The 18,966-nt window shown below is 39.0% G+C and overlaps 1 protein-coding gene across 1 annotated transcript in view; it reads right to left on the minus strand.

Annotated features, from left to right (window-relative positions):
• The window catches only part of gpc6a (glypican 6a), a 166,758-nt gene that overhangs the window by 67,047 nt on the left and 80,745 nt on the right, over nt 1-18,966 (minus strand). The window contains exon 3 of the mRNA XM_078257227.1: nt 13,328-13,719. Coding sequence (XP_078113353.1) covers nt 13,328-13,719 — 392 coding nt within the window. The remainder of the gene's footprint in view (nt 1-13,327; nt 13,720-18,966) is intronic.

Raw genomic sequence — 18,966 nt, forward strand, 5'->3', positions numbered from 1 at the left:
ATTTCATACTGCAAATTGGAAGGTGTTTTAGGCTGCCCTTGAGCTTTGTGAGCCTTTAGAACATTTGCATTAAAATGGTGCCTCCTAACGCAATTATTTTACAGGGATTTTTACATCACTGCAGTTACTGTACCCAGCAGTCGTTGTATGGCCTGGATGAAGGGTAATCTGATAATCTTGTTAGCACTTATTTACAGTTCAGTGGATGGAATATTTCACAGCAGGCTGAGTTTATGACTGGGTGCGAGATGCCTTAGATCCAGAGTGAGATTAAAACACTAATCTATTCATCTGATGTTTAAGTGCTATGATAACGCCACATGGAGAGCATGTGTTTGTGTGCCAGTCAGTGCCAGAGTTTTGCAGCCGTGGATGAATTATTTAGATCACTCTACATAAGTAAAAGACAATAACAAAAATAATACTGCAATATAAGTAAGTATTATTCACTAAATGTACTTTAAGTAGCAAAAGTACTCATAATGCAGAAAAAATTATCATTGGATTATTATGTATGCATTAATGTGTAAATTGGTTGACATGGAGCTTATTCTATCTTTTTTATACTGTACACTGTTGGGTAATTTAATCTATGCTAAAGCATCACATATTTATAAGCCTTTCATATATTTTGTATGTATAATCTTAAACTATAACGTTTTTTTTATATATATATAAAGTATAAAATATAAAATAAAATTTAATATTTCCCTCTGCATTGTGGAGTAGAAGAATGGTGAAATAAAAATACCCAAGTAAATTACAAGTACCTCAAATTTGTTTTCAAACCATTCTGCATACGGAGTCACTTTTGATAAATTAAGTACATTATTTTATGAATACCTTTTTTTAAGTGAACATTTGTCATATCAACAAATGTCAGACTTTTATTTGTAGAAATATGTATTTTTCATTTGAGAGTGGGGTGAGGCTTAAAAAGCGGCTTACTCCTTCACTTAAAAGAGCATCTTAAAGATGTAGTCAACATTTCAGCCAGCTGATATGAGCTTTAACTTCATTGAGTTGAGGAAAAATGAAAATGTAAGATTATAAATGCAATGAGCTGAGCAATAATAAAGCAAGCCACTTCTCATTTCATCTGATTAAAAGGCCACAGTCAGCAGCCATTACACTCACCTGAATTCACTATCAGCAATAAGACATATTCAAGATAACTAAATCATTAAAATAATGGATACAACTCTCATAATGAGAGATAACTCTAAAAGACACTCTTGGAAGACATCACCTTGTCTATCCAACAGGGTGTTGTCATGCACATATGGCGTGAACTCCCTTTAGGAGTAACAGAGTGGGAAGAGCACAGACGATGGAAATTGCTTTGTGCCACAAAGTAATGAAGTTGTGAGAAATGACAATGACTTTGCAAGCTACCAAGGCCAATCAAGGGGAACACTAGTGGGACAGTGAGACTGTCGCCAAAAAATTGTTTCAATAGTTCTGTCATAATTATTGTGACAGGCTGCGTTACTTTGCACTGATTGGACATGGATGTAAGACTGCATTGGTGCCCCAGTGTCCCCACTCAATTGCACAGCCATTAGTGTCAATGGCAATATGAGTGAATTGTCACTGTGTAAATCAGACTCCCATCTGCTACCAAGAGAAACATGTGCCTGGTCGCACCAAACGCCTGTGTAAAAACTTCACTTATTTCTTCCTAACAAAAGGATTACACTAAAGGTTGTTGCGATACAAACCTAAAAATTAATTCCTTAGGTTAGAGAAAATTCAAGTTCTGTGAACATCAGCTGGAAGATGTTCACAGAAGGTAACATTAAAACCTTTACACATAAGCTAATGCTTTTTTAATCATAAAGAAAGAAGAGCAAACTGGAGTGAGGACAAGACAGAAATAATGCCAATGCATAGTTAAGTTTAAAGATCTACTTTCATAACTACGTCTGTAATGCAGTAAAATATGCATTATTGTATGTCTGCATTGCTTTAAGTAGTGGTTATTGTTTTAAAGAAAACCTCATAAAGCACTACTGCTACTTATCACATACAGTAAGATGTAAAACATTAGCTCTTATAATAGTTTTCAGAGTTTAATAATGTATCTGATCGCCATAACATTTAACTGACAGCTGCATTTAGTACTTAGAATAAAGTTTTACTTGCACATACAATGAGCTCATAAAATGTGATGCTTTGTTAGAGCTTAAACTTAGTGCAGTAGTTAATTTATTATTATTAACATTTATATATTAATACGTATATAAATGTTAATTTATATATGTATTATTTCTATGATGTGGGAAAAACGAAAGTTTTTATTGTTGGGTGATCATTCTCTTACTAGACTTCCCCAAGTCGTGCTGACTTTAATAAGTAAATGAAAGCATTTAATGTAACAAAAACTTTGTCACATCGAGTCCTTGTAGAAACGAATTGGTCAAAGAGGGAACGTGGGAAGTGTTTTGTGATAAACGAGCTCTATAGCAATGCCTTGCAATACTGTCCTCTACTTCAACCATGAAGGTAATCTGACCTTAACCAAGTACTTGTAGAATCATAAACAACGCCACTGTCTCATGTGTACTTACAAAGTGTACTGAATTGTTGATTTAGCAGTGGCGTATACTAAGTTATATTCAAAGAATTAATAATTTCATAATTAAACCTAACAGAGAGAAAACATATTTGGAATTTAATATCCCAGCCTGTCAGTGCTGTGGGTGCGCTTCAGTTACCACCAACTCTCTGAAGATGCTAATAAATTAACTGGAACTGCATGTATGGCTATTAGTGCTGATCTTCGTGAATTGGACTGTTTTTGCAACAAGATCTATTTGCATAGAAATGGGCCTATTTTGCGCCAAATATATGTATATTGCCTTATTCAAATATGTGAAAATAGCACAGGAGCACCAAGACGCTATTTGCTTGACAACGCAGTTAGGTGTGCATTTCACAATTGCGGGTGCTTCATGAATTTCTTTTTGTCTTACAGTATTTGTGCAGGTTCAGCAGCCACAAAAGCCGAGCAACCCGGCTACAGTCATATACTGTGCACCGTATGCACTAAAGTTGTCATTGATAATAAACCTTCTCCTTTCCGTGCTTCTCTGTGAACTTTAGAGTCTCCCTCCACTCACCATGTTAAATGTAAGATGGAGCCGAAGACAATTCCAGAGAGGCTGCACTAAAATCACTTGCTGTCAAATCAATGACTGTCTGAAACTGACAGAATAATCCACATGTGAGCAGCTGTGCCTCCACGAAACAACACAGCGGTACTTGGCGGTCCCGGCAACCCACATGAGTCAGCTCAAATGTCTTTCTTGGGGAGGTATGGGATCGCCCGTTGATCTACCCTGACATGTACCATGTTATATGTCTGGAGCAGCAGTTGGGACTGTTTCTTTAATTTACCAAGACAAGTGCAAACATGTTAAAAGCCAAGCCCATGCTGCTCGATGACTACGCACAGCGTACCGTGAGCCATTCAGCATCTCTGGTGGGAACAAGACCTGCATATATTTTTATCCATCTGCCATGGCGCCTTCTGGATTAAAGCACAGCACTCCCCCTGTGTCCATCTAACTTTGAAGGTCTGCAGCCCAGCCAGGGGCAAACAGTTCTCATGTGGCTGCCAAGAAACCTCTGTACAAATGTCACAACATCGGTGCTGACAACCTTCTCTAAGTGCTTGTAAAATAAATATGTGGTGCCATACACTTTAAGTCAAGGTGTAAAAAAGTAGTCATAAGATGTCATCTGGGCTGGCAACGGATGTGACAAATTTTCACTAGTTGTTGGATAAGACAGATTTATTTAAACATAAAATTGAATGTTAAAATTTGATGGATGGATTTTCCGTCCTTTTGTATTTTGTTCTAAATGTCCTCCCCCTCAGCATCAGGGTGACTGCATCAGTATCTTTCAGAGTTTTCAGTATGAATTTGAAGAGGATATATGGTAGAGAGATGTATACAGTATATTTCTTCATTATCCTTTTATATCATGTCCTTGTATTTCAGACCACATGCTGTCTCTCATTTTTTCCAACATTCTGCAGTTCACCACAGATCAAAATCTTTTAATTAAAAAGGACATCTTTGGTGCAGCACATTTCCCGATGACGTGCCAACCTTTTTGAGCCAGATGCCATCTGCCGTCACAGCACTGTGGCTGAGGCCTTATCCCCAGCAAGCTGCCTGAGCTGTGAGCCAGCGAGAGAGGAGACAGACAGAGAGAGAGAGAGAGGGAGAGAAAGAGACAGACAAGTTTGTCCAGTGCATCTGTAGAAGTGGGACTCAGCTGAGAAACATGGATGAACCATATTCTCATATGGAGGAGGTCAGTTAATCTGCCCTGAGCAGAATCTGTTGTCTGATTGCTTTAGTCCTCTTTCTGTATGGAGACTCTACTAGATAACATACAGTAAAGGACACTGTAATATATTCTCACTTCCTTGATTAAATGAACACCTAATTGAGTATGATTTAGTTATACACACCTATTGTTTTATAATTGTCTTTATTTAATTTTACTCAAACAATTATTTTCATTATTGATTAATCTGCCAATTATTATTCCATTATTTTTCCATGTTATATGGCATGTCTGGAGCAGCAGTTGGGACACTGCCACCCAGCAGCGACTTCAGGCCTCTCTTGGGAAAAGCGTCGAACAGGAATATTCTGATGACATCGAAGAGCACTGGAGTCTGCTCAAATCCTCCATCCTCGATACCTGTAAAACCAACCTTGGGTACAAGTCCAGAAAACATCAGGAATGGTTTGATGAGAACAACACAGAGATAGAACAGCTCATTTCCATAAAAATGAAAGCTTTTCACACCTGGCAAAATGATATAACCTGCCAGTCAAAAAGATTGGCTCATTCCAAAGCCAAGGCGGACGTCCAGAGCAGAGTAAGGGAGCTTAAGAATGCCTGGTGGACAGAAAAAGCTCTGGAAATCCAGAGGCTGGCGGAATCAGGTGACACCAGAGGCTTTTTTAGCGCTACTAAGGCCATCTATGGCCCAAGCTACCGCGGCCTAACCCCCCTGCGCTCAAAGAACAGACGGAAGCTGCTGAAGGACAATGAGTCCATTAACGTCCGATGGAAAGAGCATTTTTCCAGGAACTCCTTAACCGCAACAGCACAGCTGAATCAGGTAGCATCAGCTACATTCCTCTGAGTCTCATTAGAGAAGACATAGGGGAACCACCCACCATAACCAAGATCCCATTAGGAGCCTAAAGAACAACAAGGCCACTGGTCCAGATGGGATCCCAACTGAGATCTTGAAGAGTGGTGGACCAGAACTCCTGCACCACATCCATGCCCTGCTCCTCAAGGTCTGGGAAAAAGAAGAACTCTCGTCAGAGCTCAGGTATGCCCCTATAGTGACTATATTTAAGAAGGGGGACAAGACTGAATGTGGAAACTAAACTCCTGTGCATCTCACTCCTATCAAATCAACAACAGGCAAAGAGCTTGCTCGTGTCCTTGTCAATCGACTGTTACCACTGATTGAGGAAGTACTCCCTGAATTTCAGTGTGGCTTCCGTCCATCCAGAGGTACAGCAGACATGATATTCACGGAACGCCAACTGCAGGAAAAATTCAGTGAACAAAAGCAGCCTTTGTACATGGCCTCCATAGACCTCACAAAGGCCTTTGACTCGGTAGACCGCCAGGCTCTGTGGAGCATACTATCAAGGTTGCCATGATAAGTATGTCAGAATACTGGAGTTACTACATGATGGCATGTCAGCCATAGTGCTCAGCAACAGTGTCTCTGAGTCGGGGCCTTTCACAATAGAAACTGGGGTCAAACAGGGATGAATCATGGCACCCACCCTGTTTTCCATCTTTATTGCTGCCATACTCCACCTTATTGGCTGCCACATGGAATCCAAATCCTAAACAGAACTGATGGCCAGCTCCTCAACCTTAACAGGTTTAAAGCCAAGAGCAAAATCAGGAACACCACCATCATGGAGCTCCAGTATGCGGATGACAATGCCATTGTAGCAAACGCCGCAGAAGACCTCCAGGGCCTCCTGAATGCCTTTGCCAAGGCATACAGGGCCCTGGCTCTAGCGTTGAACATAAAGAAGACCCAGATCCTACTTCAACCTCCACCTAATCAACCATCAACTCAGCCCACCAAAAAAGTGGACAACACCATTCTTGAAAATGTTGACCACTTTCCGTATCTCAATAGCCTCCTCTCCTCAAAAGCTGACATTGATTCCGAAATCAACCATCGCCTCAGCTGTGCCAGTGGAGCAAATGTCAAACTCAGGAAAAGAGTGAAGAGAGAGACCTAAAGGCCCAAACAAAACTCCTGGTCCTCCCCACCCTGCTGTATGGGTGTGAGTCATGGACCACCTATAGCAGTCACCTGAGAGCCATGGAACAACATCACCAAAGACAACTAAGGAAGATCTGAGATCTGAGGATCAACTGGGAGGATAGACGTACCAACATCAGCGTTTTGGAGGAAGCCAACATGTTCAGTATCACCACCACAATAATACAGTACGAATGTCGAATGTCAAACACATGTCTCCCCAAGCAGATCTTATACTCCCAGTTGAAGGAAGGTCAGTGAGGCCATGGCGGTCCAAAAAAACACTTCAGGGACAATATTAAGATCAGCCTCAAAAAGTTTCAAATTCTAATAAGCAACTGGGAGCACATCACTTTGGACAGGTATAGCTGGAAGACAACTGTGCAGGAAGGAGCTGTGCGCCAGGAAATGGAACTCTGCCGTGTCGCAGAGACAAAGCTACAGCACCGAAAGGAAGAAGCGAAAAAGGCTCCTCCACCACTCACAACCTCCACTTTCCACTGCCCACACTGCACAAAAATATGTGGCTCACGGATCGGCCTGTACAGCCATCTGAAGACACACTAGAAGACAACCCTACGGAGAGGACAGCCATAATCGTTTCAGAATGCCGATGAGGAGTAGGTATTGAATGCAGTTTACTGTTTCACCCTGACAGTGAGTAGGCTAAACTGATGGCACTGAGTACATAAGTAGAAAAAATAAATAAAATAAAAACTATGGAAACCACATGCAACTGATCCTAATATTTCTCACATGTCAGCAAAGACTCTGTAATCTGGCAGAGCATTTATCTAAGGTAAAATGTTGTGTAAAGATTAGAAACTGCCTTGGAGCTTAATGTCAAATTCTCTGACAGTTCATGGTAGAAAATGAGAGTATAATAAGATCAACATGACAGTGTAAACCATTAGGAAAAACAAATCCCTTACTACAAAATACCTTCCTTCCTTCCATCATCACAGCTAAATATGCACCATTGACTAGGCCGGCTTCCCGTGCGTGTGCAGAGTGAGTGATAAGTGCTCTAAATGCTTGAATGCATGAACTTTAAACCCTTCAGAAGGTCCAAATCCCTGCAATCTTCTCATAATGTGGTTGGACTGTGTTTTAAGTACCCCAGGATAAAACTCTTAATGGTCATCAAAAACTGTAATCCAGAGAGATTCTGCTCTTAATCCAGGATCGAGGTCCAGGAAACTGTTCAGAGCAAGTTGAGTGCAATCCCATTTTATGAAGTGATATCTCTCCTGTTCTGATTTGACTCCATGCAGAGCTGTCTGTTAGCAGTAATTATGTGTGGCTCATCATCATCAGTCCACCATCCTGTGTTAAATTAATGTGGAAAATTGAACAGACAGATGGTTGAAAGCAGCCATTTCATATGAAAGGCACATTTTGTAATTTTAAAACCTCAGGTTGTCACGACTGATTGTTATTTGAGTTAGAGCCTTAATGGTAGCTAGTTAAAGCCACCCTCCAGGGGCCATGCAAAACATTCAACACTTCATGTATAAATTGGACTAAAGACCTGTAGCCGAGACATATTATTTTCTGAACATTTGTATAATACTTCTCATAGACTAGTAGGCATTTTAATTTCCCCAACTCTCAAAATTAGGGGAGAAGTATTATTGTAGGTCTTTATGGATTGATTTACTTTCTCAATGGTGGTAAAATGGTTGTGGTGAAAGAAGAACAAGAGAAACTGAGAAGCTTTTAAATCCAAAAAGCAGCAAATCCTCGCATTTGACAAGGTGGAACCAAAGAATGATTGGACCCTTTGCTTAAAAACAATCAACGATTAATCATTTATCGGAATACATGCAGAATAATTTTCTGTTTCTGTTCACACTGGCTCTACAATGAACACACACACACACACACTGTATAATGACTACTTTTAGTTTTGACACATAGGTATAGGCATTTTGGTGTAAATACTTTTGTCTTTACTTTTTCTAAATTGTATTGGCTGGACTTGGGAGTATTTTTACATTGTTGTATTAGCACTTTTACCTAAGTATCTAAATAGGTCTCCACCACTGCTAATTATACAGAATAATACGTGAAGTACACATTATTCCACCTTCATGATAGATGGTTTATGAAATGACACTTTAAAGCAGTTTGTCCAGCTGTGAGGTGTGTTTGATCACCATTTGCTCCTGCTAAAAAAAACACAAACTGCTGAATGACCATTCAAAACCACTGATTTCTGAAAATAGAGTAATTGCAGATATAACACCACACAAATAAAGTGTTCCACCATAAAGTATATAAATCATTGTTGCTTATGGATGTGAAATTGAAGACAGAATGGCTTATATACGGTATAGTATATAGCATTGTGCCAACACTTAAGTGAGAAATTGGTATGTACTCTAAGACTGTGTTGTAAGAAGATGCAGGTGGCTTTCTTATGCTGAAAGCAACAAGAACGCAGGGTGATTTTTAGGTCAAGGTGATTTGTCATGTCAAGCAACTCTTCACCAGCAGTTCTATGGTTGTTCACCAGCCTGACAGCCTTCAGCAATGCCACACTGTTTCCTGGCTCCACTTCATAATTGATGAGGAAGCGAGGAATATGGGATTTGATCCAGAGTGAGGGTGCATTTTAGGCCTAGGATAGATGTATAGAGATGCTCGTCTTAATTCTCCATCTGAAATGGCTAAAATACCTCTGAGGAATGGTGGAAGCCTCGCTCAGTGGCAAGCCAAAGGACAATAAAAAAACTATTTAATATGACTGACTCTTCAGAGATGATATACAGCAGCAGGGATATGGCACTTTAATATGTATATACTATCATGATGTAAATTCCCACAAGCCCCCATAACTATGTAAGGACAGTGGGTACAAGAGGAGGGTGATAATATATCAAGCGGTTTCAGTAAAATAGTAATACAAGTTGACAATGGTTTAATGTTCTAATGAAAAGGAACAAGTAGATTAGGAATTTGAATGTAGCCTTTTCTTGTGTGTATAGATAATATGGCTTTTTCATGACTCCATTCCAAGTCTTGATTGGTTTCTACAGCTTTCTAATAAACTGATCATATTACATCAAACATTACTAGTTTTTATAAAACATTCACTTGAATGGTTTACATGATTGACAGCAGCCAGAAGTGTTTTCTTTAATGTTGGAAATCAAAAATGATTTAACACCAACCCTCAATAGAACATTTACAGCTGAATTTTAACTCATACTGTATAGTGTTTCTAACATGTGAACAAACAAATATGTGACTCAACTTGGACTATTACTTGCTTTTTCATAGAAATGCCAATTAACATTGACATTAGGTCCAACATTGACATTGACATTTGACATTACCTTAGAGTCTGAGAAACTGGCTGAGGTGTTTTTGTTACTACGTTTTCACATTTTATAAAGTATTAATCGAGAAAATAATCAGCTTAATGATCTGATTAATGAATACCAATTTGACAATTTCGTAAATGGTGAATAGAATGCATTTATATAGCGCTTTTCTATCTTACCAGACAAAGCGCTTTACAATTTGCCTTTCATTTGACCATTCACACACACATTCATACACCGATGGTAGTTGAGCTGAAAGATGCTGGCCTGCTCATCGAGAGCAACTTGGGGTTCAGTGTCTTGCTCAAGGACACTTCAACATGCGGACAGGAGGAGCTGGTGATTGAAGCGCCAACCTTGTGATTAAAGGCCACAAGCTCTACCTCTTGAGCCACAGCCACCCTAATAATCATTAGTTGTAGCCCTAGATGATTGCTGTTGACTGCATAGTTTTTGTTGACAGCATTTTCTGTGATATAACAAAGATTTACATGTGGTCATATACCTAAATTGTGATATTATATAATGCCCATGCTCGCAATCCCAGTTCTATGATCTGTCTCTGTCTGTGTACGGCCAGAGCTTAACACAGGGAGTTGGTTAAGCCTCCAACATGAGAATGATTAAAGTTTTTTTTCTCAAACTCAGCACATCTCATTCATTTTTTGCACTCTCAGTTTCTTTCCTCTTCCGACAATATGTCTCTCCTGTTCGACTGAAAGGCACAGCAAGCTTCAAGCTAAAAGCAGATTAAAAAAATCACATCCCTGCTGAGCTCTGAAGACATTTTTAAAACCACAGTTTCATATAATTTGTGTCTAATTGCAGGTGATGAATATTGATTTTGGGGTCAACAACTTTGTAGACGGTCATTCAAATTTATCAGCAATTGAATGAAATTAGTAGATGAATAAGTGTTGAAAAATATTTTTATACTTTTAATTACAGATTATATTTCTAAAGACGAATCAGTAACTATAGACATTTACTGGTTTATACTATATGTTTCGGTTTTTAAAAGTGTTTCAGAAAGAATGTACTGTAATAATTATTTTCTTCTTTGATTGCTTATCATATATTTTCTTCTTTGATTGCTTATCATATATTTATTCCATGTTCACAAGTGTCCTAGTAGGCTTTAAATTGTGTTTCATAAAATCTGTAAAACAACTGAACCAAATGTAATATATAGGTGCTGGTCATATAATTAGAATATCATCAAAAAGTTGATTTATGTCAGTAATTCCATTCAAAAAGTGAAATTTGTATATTATATTCATTCATCACACACAGAGTGATATATTTCAAATGTTCATTTCTTTTAATTGTGATGATTATAACTGACAACTAATGAAAATCCCAAGTTCAGTATCTCCGAAAATTAGAATATTACTTAAGACCAATACAAAAAAGGATTTTTAGAAATGTTTGCCAACTGAAAAGTATACACATGAAAAGTATGAGCATGTACAGCACTCAATACTTAGTTGGGGCTCCTTTTGCCTGAATTACTGCAGCAATGCGGCGTGGCATGGAGTCGATCAGTCTGTGGCACTGTTGCTCCGATAGTGGCCTTCAGCTCTTCTGCATTGTTGGGTCTGGCGCGTCGCACCATCCTCTTCACAAAACCCCATAGATTTTCTATAGGGTTAAGGTCAGGCGAGTTTGCTGGCCAATTAAGAACAGGGATACCATGGTCCTTAAACCAGGTACTGGTCGCTTTGGCACTGTGTGCAGGTGCCAAGTCCTGTTGGAAAATGAAATCTGCATTTCCATAAAGTTGGTCAGCAGCAGGAAGCATGAAGTGCTCTAAAACTTCCTGGTAGACGGCTGCGTTGACCCTGGACCTCAGAAAACACAGTGGACCAACACCAGCAGATGACATGGCACCCCAAACCATCACTGACTGTGGAAACTTTACACTGGACTTCAAGCAACGTGGATTATGTGCCTCCTCTCTTCCTCCAGACTCTGGGACCTTGATTTCCAAAGGAAATGCAAAATTTACTTTCATCAGAGAACATAACTTTGGACCACTCAGCAGCAGTCCAGTCCTTTTTGTCTTTAGCCCAGGTGAGACGCTTCTGACGCTGTGTCTTGTTCAAGAGTGGCTTGACACAAGGAACGCAACAGCTGAAACCCATGTCTTGCATACATCTGTGCGTGGTGGTTCTTGAAGCACTGACTCCAGCTGCAGTCCACTCTTTGTGAATCTCCCCCACATTTTTGAATGGGTTTTGTTTCACAATCCTCTCCAGAGTGCGGTTATCCCTGTTGCTTGTACACTTTTTTCTACCACATCTTTTCCTTCCCTTCGCTTCTCTATTAATGTGCTTGGACACAGAGCTCTGTGAACAGCCAGCCTCTTTAGCAATGACCTTTTGTGTCTTGCCCTCCTTGTGCAAGGTGTCAATGGTCGTCTTCTGGACAGCTGTCAAGTCAGCAGTCTTCCCCATGATTGTGTAGCCTACAGAACTAGACTGAGAGACCATTTAAAGGCCTTTGCAGGTGTTTTGAGTTAATTAGCTGATTAGAGTGTGGCACCAGGTGTCTTCAATATTGAACCTTTTCACAATATTAACATTTTCTGAGATACTGAATTTGGGGTTTTCATTAGTTGTCAGTTATAATCATCAAAATTAAAAGAATTAAACACTTGAAATATATCAGTCTGTGTGGAATGAATGTATACATTATACAAGTTTCACTTTTTGAATGGAATTACTGAAATAAATCAACTTTTTCATGATATTCCAATTATATGACCAGCACCTGGATATGAGGGAGGGAAGAAAACCTAAACTAACTTAATTCATGAATTAAAATTTGGTAAACAAAGCTTTCTAAGCCCTTATGTTACACCTTAATGGCTACTGTTTGGGTTTTCCAGGAAACCCACTCTGTATACTTACTTAAGTACTTATACTGTGTACTTAATGTTATATATGTTGATGATGACTTTATATAACTGGTTGTATTAGTCCTTTGCATTTATGTCATAAAGTGAAGCAATGCACTGTACCACCAAAAGCAGCCAGCTTTGGTTATATAATTTATTTACAGTTTAGACGTCAATGAAAAACTATTGCGTAACTTTCTGTGTTTAACATGGAATTAGAAAACATATCCGCTAAGCCTTGAGAAACACATTTCTAATCTCCAGTGTTTGATAATGCTCTAAAAACGTATTTATTTTTCTGATTTAAATGAACCAGTTTCATAGTTACAGTGTACTCCACCAGTCATATAAAAAATGTCCCGTACTGGACCTCACACCCGGGGATCAAGTGCATCCAAAAAAGATCTTCATATGGAATCAAAATGTATGCTCTTTATTTCTGAGCTTCTAACAAATAATTCAGGTGCAATCTAATCTAAAGGAGTATGATGTGAAGTCCAGTGAAGAGGTTTCAAAGACTTAAGAATGTATGAAAGTATGAACAGTGCAGATACATCAAACAGGTGTAGGTGGATAGACCATCGGCAGTGTGCGTATTCTTTGAGTACAATATAGCAGAAAATAGCATCACATAAATGATTAAATGTTTCATTAGTTCATTACAGGAATTTAAAAAATACAACACCGCTCAACAGCACAGGATCACCTAACAGCCGTGCAACACAACAATAACGAAAACAGCTATGAGAAGAAAATTAAACTCACCTTGGCAACCCTGTTGGCGACCTCCCGACCCACCATTAGCCCCTGGACAAAAGTCCGGGCAGCGATGAAGGCCCTGGTGACCTGGGCCTTCAGTTTCCTGGGCACATCTCCAAAGGGCTTTAGCTGATCTGTGTATTTACTGACGCACTCTAGGTAGTCGTCTGTGAAGTGGTACTGGGAGTTGAGTAACTGGAACATGCGTTCCAGCAGCCTGGACCAGAAGTCATTAAGCATCTCCTCCAGGTTGACGTTGCCCCCTGTGTAGTAGCGCTTCAGCTCAGTGAACAGGTCCTGGAACACCTCCGAGTTCTGCATATACAGCTTCCCGTACGTCCGTGTGAACATACTGTTGAGAGACTTCTCAGAATTGTCCAGCAGCTCCAAGAAAAACTCTAGATGGATGGATGGTTTGGGGAGAGAAGGGGGAGGTGGAAAAGACAAACAGCTGGGTCATTGTGCTGATATAGTATCGGATGTCTTTTCCTACAATAACCAGACAAACGGCTTTGAAACCATAAGAGCCCTGATTAATCGAGTCAGAGTACTGTTGTTGTACTTTAATGTCTCATTGTATGGCTCTGTTTGCGTATACAGGAGCAATGTATAGCAGCCAACAATAAGTACTTGATTATGTGAAGAAAGTCAGTCCAAAGCATTAATAATTTAATAGCAGAAATAATGGGTCACAAGGACTATGAATCATTAATGTTAAGGTTCTGATTGCACACTGTAACAAAATATTCATAAGTTTTAGACACATACACTACTATACATTATCATCCTGAACACAAACCATTATTCCCAGATGCATTAGTTCCTCACTGAAAGAATTTATTTGTACACTGAGGCAGCTGGCCTATGAGCCCATATATTGAATATTATGTTACAGTGTATTGAAAAAGGCTTCATTCACTTCAAATTTAGAGTATGTTAAACAAAAGATACATTACACATTTTACCATAAGATAGGCAGATCTTCTTTATTTCTATTGTGATTTTTTCCATTGATTCAGTACGCACACCTTACACCGTATAACATTGTCATTCTAAAATAAAAATGTATAACAACTGTCTTAACATTCCTGAATGCTGAACTGAAATTTGAATTCTTATCACTTCTAAGGATAAAATAACTACAATGATTCTACAGTTCAAAAGAGGAGAAAACTGTCTTCAGACATCTGTTGACGGTTGACTGACATTTGAGAGCCAGCGTTGCTATGAGACGTACGTTGTTACAAGACACACGTTGTTACAAGACATTACTTCCCCTTAGTGTTGGTTATGTATCATTAGCATTTTAAGATGTCTGCCCATTAACGTTCAGTATTTGAGAGTATTTGTGCTGTCAAGTTTGCATGTGGAAAGTGGAAGCTAGTTAGCCTAGCCTGCTAACATTTGCACTGGTAGGGGTTTCACAGAATAGTTGACTATTTGACCATCAAAACTACTAATTGACACAGCACATTATTGTTGAATAGTCATTAATCTGTGGTTTTAACATGGTGGAGTATTGAAGTAGTTGCAATGTATCAGATATTAATGTAATTACATCAGATATGCAACAGGGGGCAGTGTGGCTAGAAAAGTCATAGTTCTATGTGACTAAAGACACTGCAGTGCAAGGCGGTAAAGCAGCGGGCATTATAGAGCACGATGGAGCAGGATGGAGCGAAAGAGACATTGCGCTAACCACATATATATATATATATATATATATATATATATATATATATATATATATATATATATAGAGAGAGAGAGAGAGAGAGAGAGAGATTTTGGTGCCTTATTTAGGTGCCACTTTAATGCCTGCGCTTCTCTCTGATGCTCTGAAAACGGACTTTAGAGGGAACTGAAACATCGCTGCATGGGACGCTAGTCAACACTACACTTGGCAGCAGGTAACATTAGCCTACCGTTAGCTAGCAGCTGGAGTAAACACGGTTAAAATGCTGACAGCTAAACGGTATAAAGTGTGACTGTATTTCACGGTAGAGGATTCTAACACCAGACTGTAGCTGCCGTTGTCTGAAAAACACAGACTCAGCCTCGCCTCGCCAGCCTCGTGGTGCATTCAAAGTTATTGTGAAATATCCTTTTCCCATCCAGTGGTTGTTTTCGCCATTTTGTGCTCCTTTTTTTTAGATCAACTTTTTATTTTTTTATATTTTTGAACATACAAAACAGACAAATACAATTGAACAAGGTGCTCCTTTTTTAAATAGATTTTTTTATATATATATATATATATATATATATATATATATATATATATATATATATATATATATATATATATATATATATAAAAAAAAAAATTATATATATATAAAATATATATATATATATTAAAAAAAAATAATATATAAATCTTTCGGTTCAGGCACCGTTTTAAAAGTATCGTATCATGTTGATAAGAGCATTAAAATGAGAAAAAATAATGGGACAAAAAGAAATCAAGGGACATTTAGAATGTATAAAAATTAATTATTTAATTAATTAATTGCAAGTTAACTATGACATTAATGTGATTAATCGCGATTAGATACTGTAATCGTTTGACAGCACTTTTATATATATGTGTGTAAAGTTTGAATATATTGAATGAACCTTGAATATATTACATGAAAGTCTGAATATTTTGAATGAACCTTGAATATATTGAATGAATCTTGAATATAGTGAATGAAAGTCTGAATGTATTGAATGAATGTCTGAATATATTGAATGGCAGTCTGAATATATTGAATGAAAGTCTGAATATATTGAATGAAAGTCTGACTTTAATGAATAAAAGTCTGAATATATTGAATGAACCTTGAATATATTGAATGAAAGTCTGAATATATTGAATAAAAGTCTGAATATATTGAATGAACCTTGAATATATTAAATAAAAGTCTGAATATATTGAATGAAAGTCTGAATATATTGAAAGAAAGTCTGAATATATTGAATGAACCTCGAATATATTGAATGAACCTTGAACCTCCAATATATTGAATGAACCTTGGATATATTGAATGAAAGTCTGAATATATTGAAAGAATGACAGAATATATTGAATGAGCATCAGAATATATTGAATGAAAGTCTGAATTTCAACTTCCATTCAATATATTCGGACATTCATTCAATATATTCAGACTTTCGTTCAATATATTCAAGGTTCATTCAATATATTCAGAATTTCATTCAATATATTCAAACATATATATATATATATATATATATATATATATATATATATATATAGGCGACAGTGCTAATGGCTGCACCGCCTTGCTGCTTCTAAGAGCTTTAGTGCCTATTTGTGTGATGTATTTGCAGTAATGCCACAGTGCCTAAGCGTACATTAAGATAGTAAGTAGGTAGTTTATCAGTGCTCCCTGGGACACACTTACAATACAAATACTGTATGTGGCTCAATCAAGCTCAGATGATTTGTTGGAACAAGTAGGATCAACCATACAATGTAAATTCAGATGACATTCCAGAGCTAGAAGCATGTATGTGTACTGTACATAAAATAGACATAACATATTTTGATTTGTTCCTGTCATATTTCATTTTTAAGGATGGATCATATTTCTCAAAATCTTAAAAAAAAGGATATCATATTCAATATATATGTTAACAATGTAAGATATGTAATTAACACTGTAAATTCTTCAAAAAGTAACTTCAAACTGTACATCAAGTGCAACAATACAATTCAAATCTATCATTCCCAGCAATTATATTATTGTTTCTTGTCATCTGCCCAAGTGGCTGTCTTCCATGTGAACACCTGATCTCTTGAGCATTAACGCATCACCAATTTTTTATTTTATTTATATCTTTATTTATTCTTTATTTTTAACTTAATACATACTGTGTAAATATACTTATACTTATATTGTTTGTACCTATACTTATATTGTTTAATATTCAATCTAAAGAATGTGTGACGTGCACCAACAACACCAAAAGAAATTCCTTGTATGTGTTAAAAAACGTACTTGGCAATAAAACCCTTTCTGATTCTGATTCTGAAGAGGAAATTAAGAGAGAGAAAAAGCAGCATTAGCTGGGGAGTCTCACTGAAGCCGAGCAAATAGAATCCCATGTTCCTGAGTGCACAGGCAGAAATGTTGAGAAGATCATAACACATCTCTGCATGCACAAATGCCAAGTATTTCGCCTCCCTTCTTTGTAAACAAACACGCTGCAGACATTTCACGTGTCATGCTTGCTAACAAACCATACGGCTTGCTCCTGGTTGGATAATTTGGCTGGCTGACATTTCTTTGCATTATTGCGGTCACAGAGCTACATAAGATAAGATAAACCTTTATTGTCATTGCACAGAGATCCATACAACGAAATTGTGAGTGCCACAACTGTAGGTGCATTTAAGATAGTAAAGTTAGTTCCAGGTGCTGGAAAGGAGGGTTCGGTCGATAGTCGAATCTCAGGTTGAAGAGGAACAATGCGGATTCCGTCCTGGTCGTGGAACAATGGACCAGATCTTTACTCTCGCAAGGATCCTGGGAGTATGCCCAACCAGTCTACATGTGTTTTGTGGATCTGGAGAAGGCGTATGACCGGGTGCCCCGGGAGATACTGTGGGAGGTGCTGCGGGAGTACGGGGTGAGGGGGTCCCTTCTCAGGGCCATCCAATCTCTGTACGACCAAAGCGAGAGCTGTGTCCGGGTTCTCGGCAGTAAGTCGAACTCGTTTCAGGTGAGAGTTGGCTTCCGCCAGGGCTGCGCTTTGTCACCAATCCTGTTTGTAGTATTTATGGACAGGATATCGAGGCGTAGTCGGGGTGGAGAGGGGTTGCAGTTCGGTGGGCTGGGGATCTCGTCGCTGCTTTTTGCAGATGATGTGGTCCTGATGGCATCATCGGCCTGTGACCTTCAGCACTCACTGGATCGGTTCGCAGCCGAGTGTGAAGCGGATGAGGATCAGCACCTCTAAATCGGAGGCCATGGTTCTCAGCAGGAAACCGATGGAGTGCCTTCTCCAGGTAGGGAATGAGTCCTTACCCCAAGTGAAGGAGTTCAAGTACCTTGGGGTCTTGTTCGCGAGTGAGGGGACAATGGAGCGGGAGATTGGTCGGAGAATCGGCACAGCAGGTTCGGTATTACATTCAATTTATCGCACCGTTGTGACGAAAAGAGAGCTGAGCCAGAAGGCAAAGCTCTCAATCTACCGGTCAGTTTTTGTTCCTACCCTCACCTATGGTCATGAAGGCTGGGTCATGACCGAAAGAACAAGATCCAGGGTACAAGCGGCCGAAATGGGTTTCCTCAGGAGGGTAGCTGGCGTCTCCCTTAGAGATAGGATGAGAAGCTCAGTTATCCGTGAGGAGCTCGGAGTAGAGCCGCTGCTCCTTTGCGTCGAAATGAGCCAGTTGAGGTGGTTCGGGCAACTGGTAAGGATGCCCCCTGGGCGCCTCCCTAGGGAGGTGTTCCAGGCACGTCCAGCTGGGAGGACGTCGGAGCTGGTTAATGTGGCCCGGGAAAGGGAAGTTTGGGGTCCCCTGCTGGAGCTGCTACCCCCGCGACCCGACCCCGGATAAGCGGATGAAGATGGATGGATGGATGGAAGTTAGTTAAAAAATAGTAAACAACATGGTGGTCATATGTACT

Source organism: Sander vitreus, chromosome 1 (assembly GCF_031162955.1).
Source record: "Sander vitreus isolate 19-12246 chromosome 1, sanVit1, whole genome shotgun sequence".
Taxonomy (NCBI): Eukaryota; Metazoa; Chordata; class Actinopteri; order Perciformes; family Percidae; genus Sander; species Sander vitreus.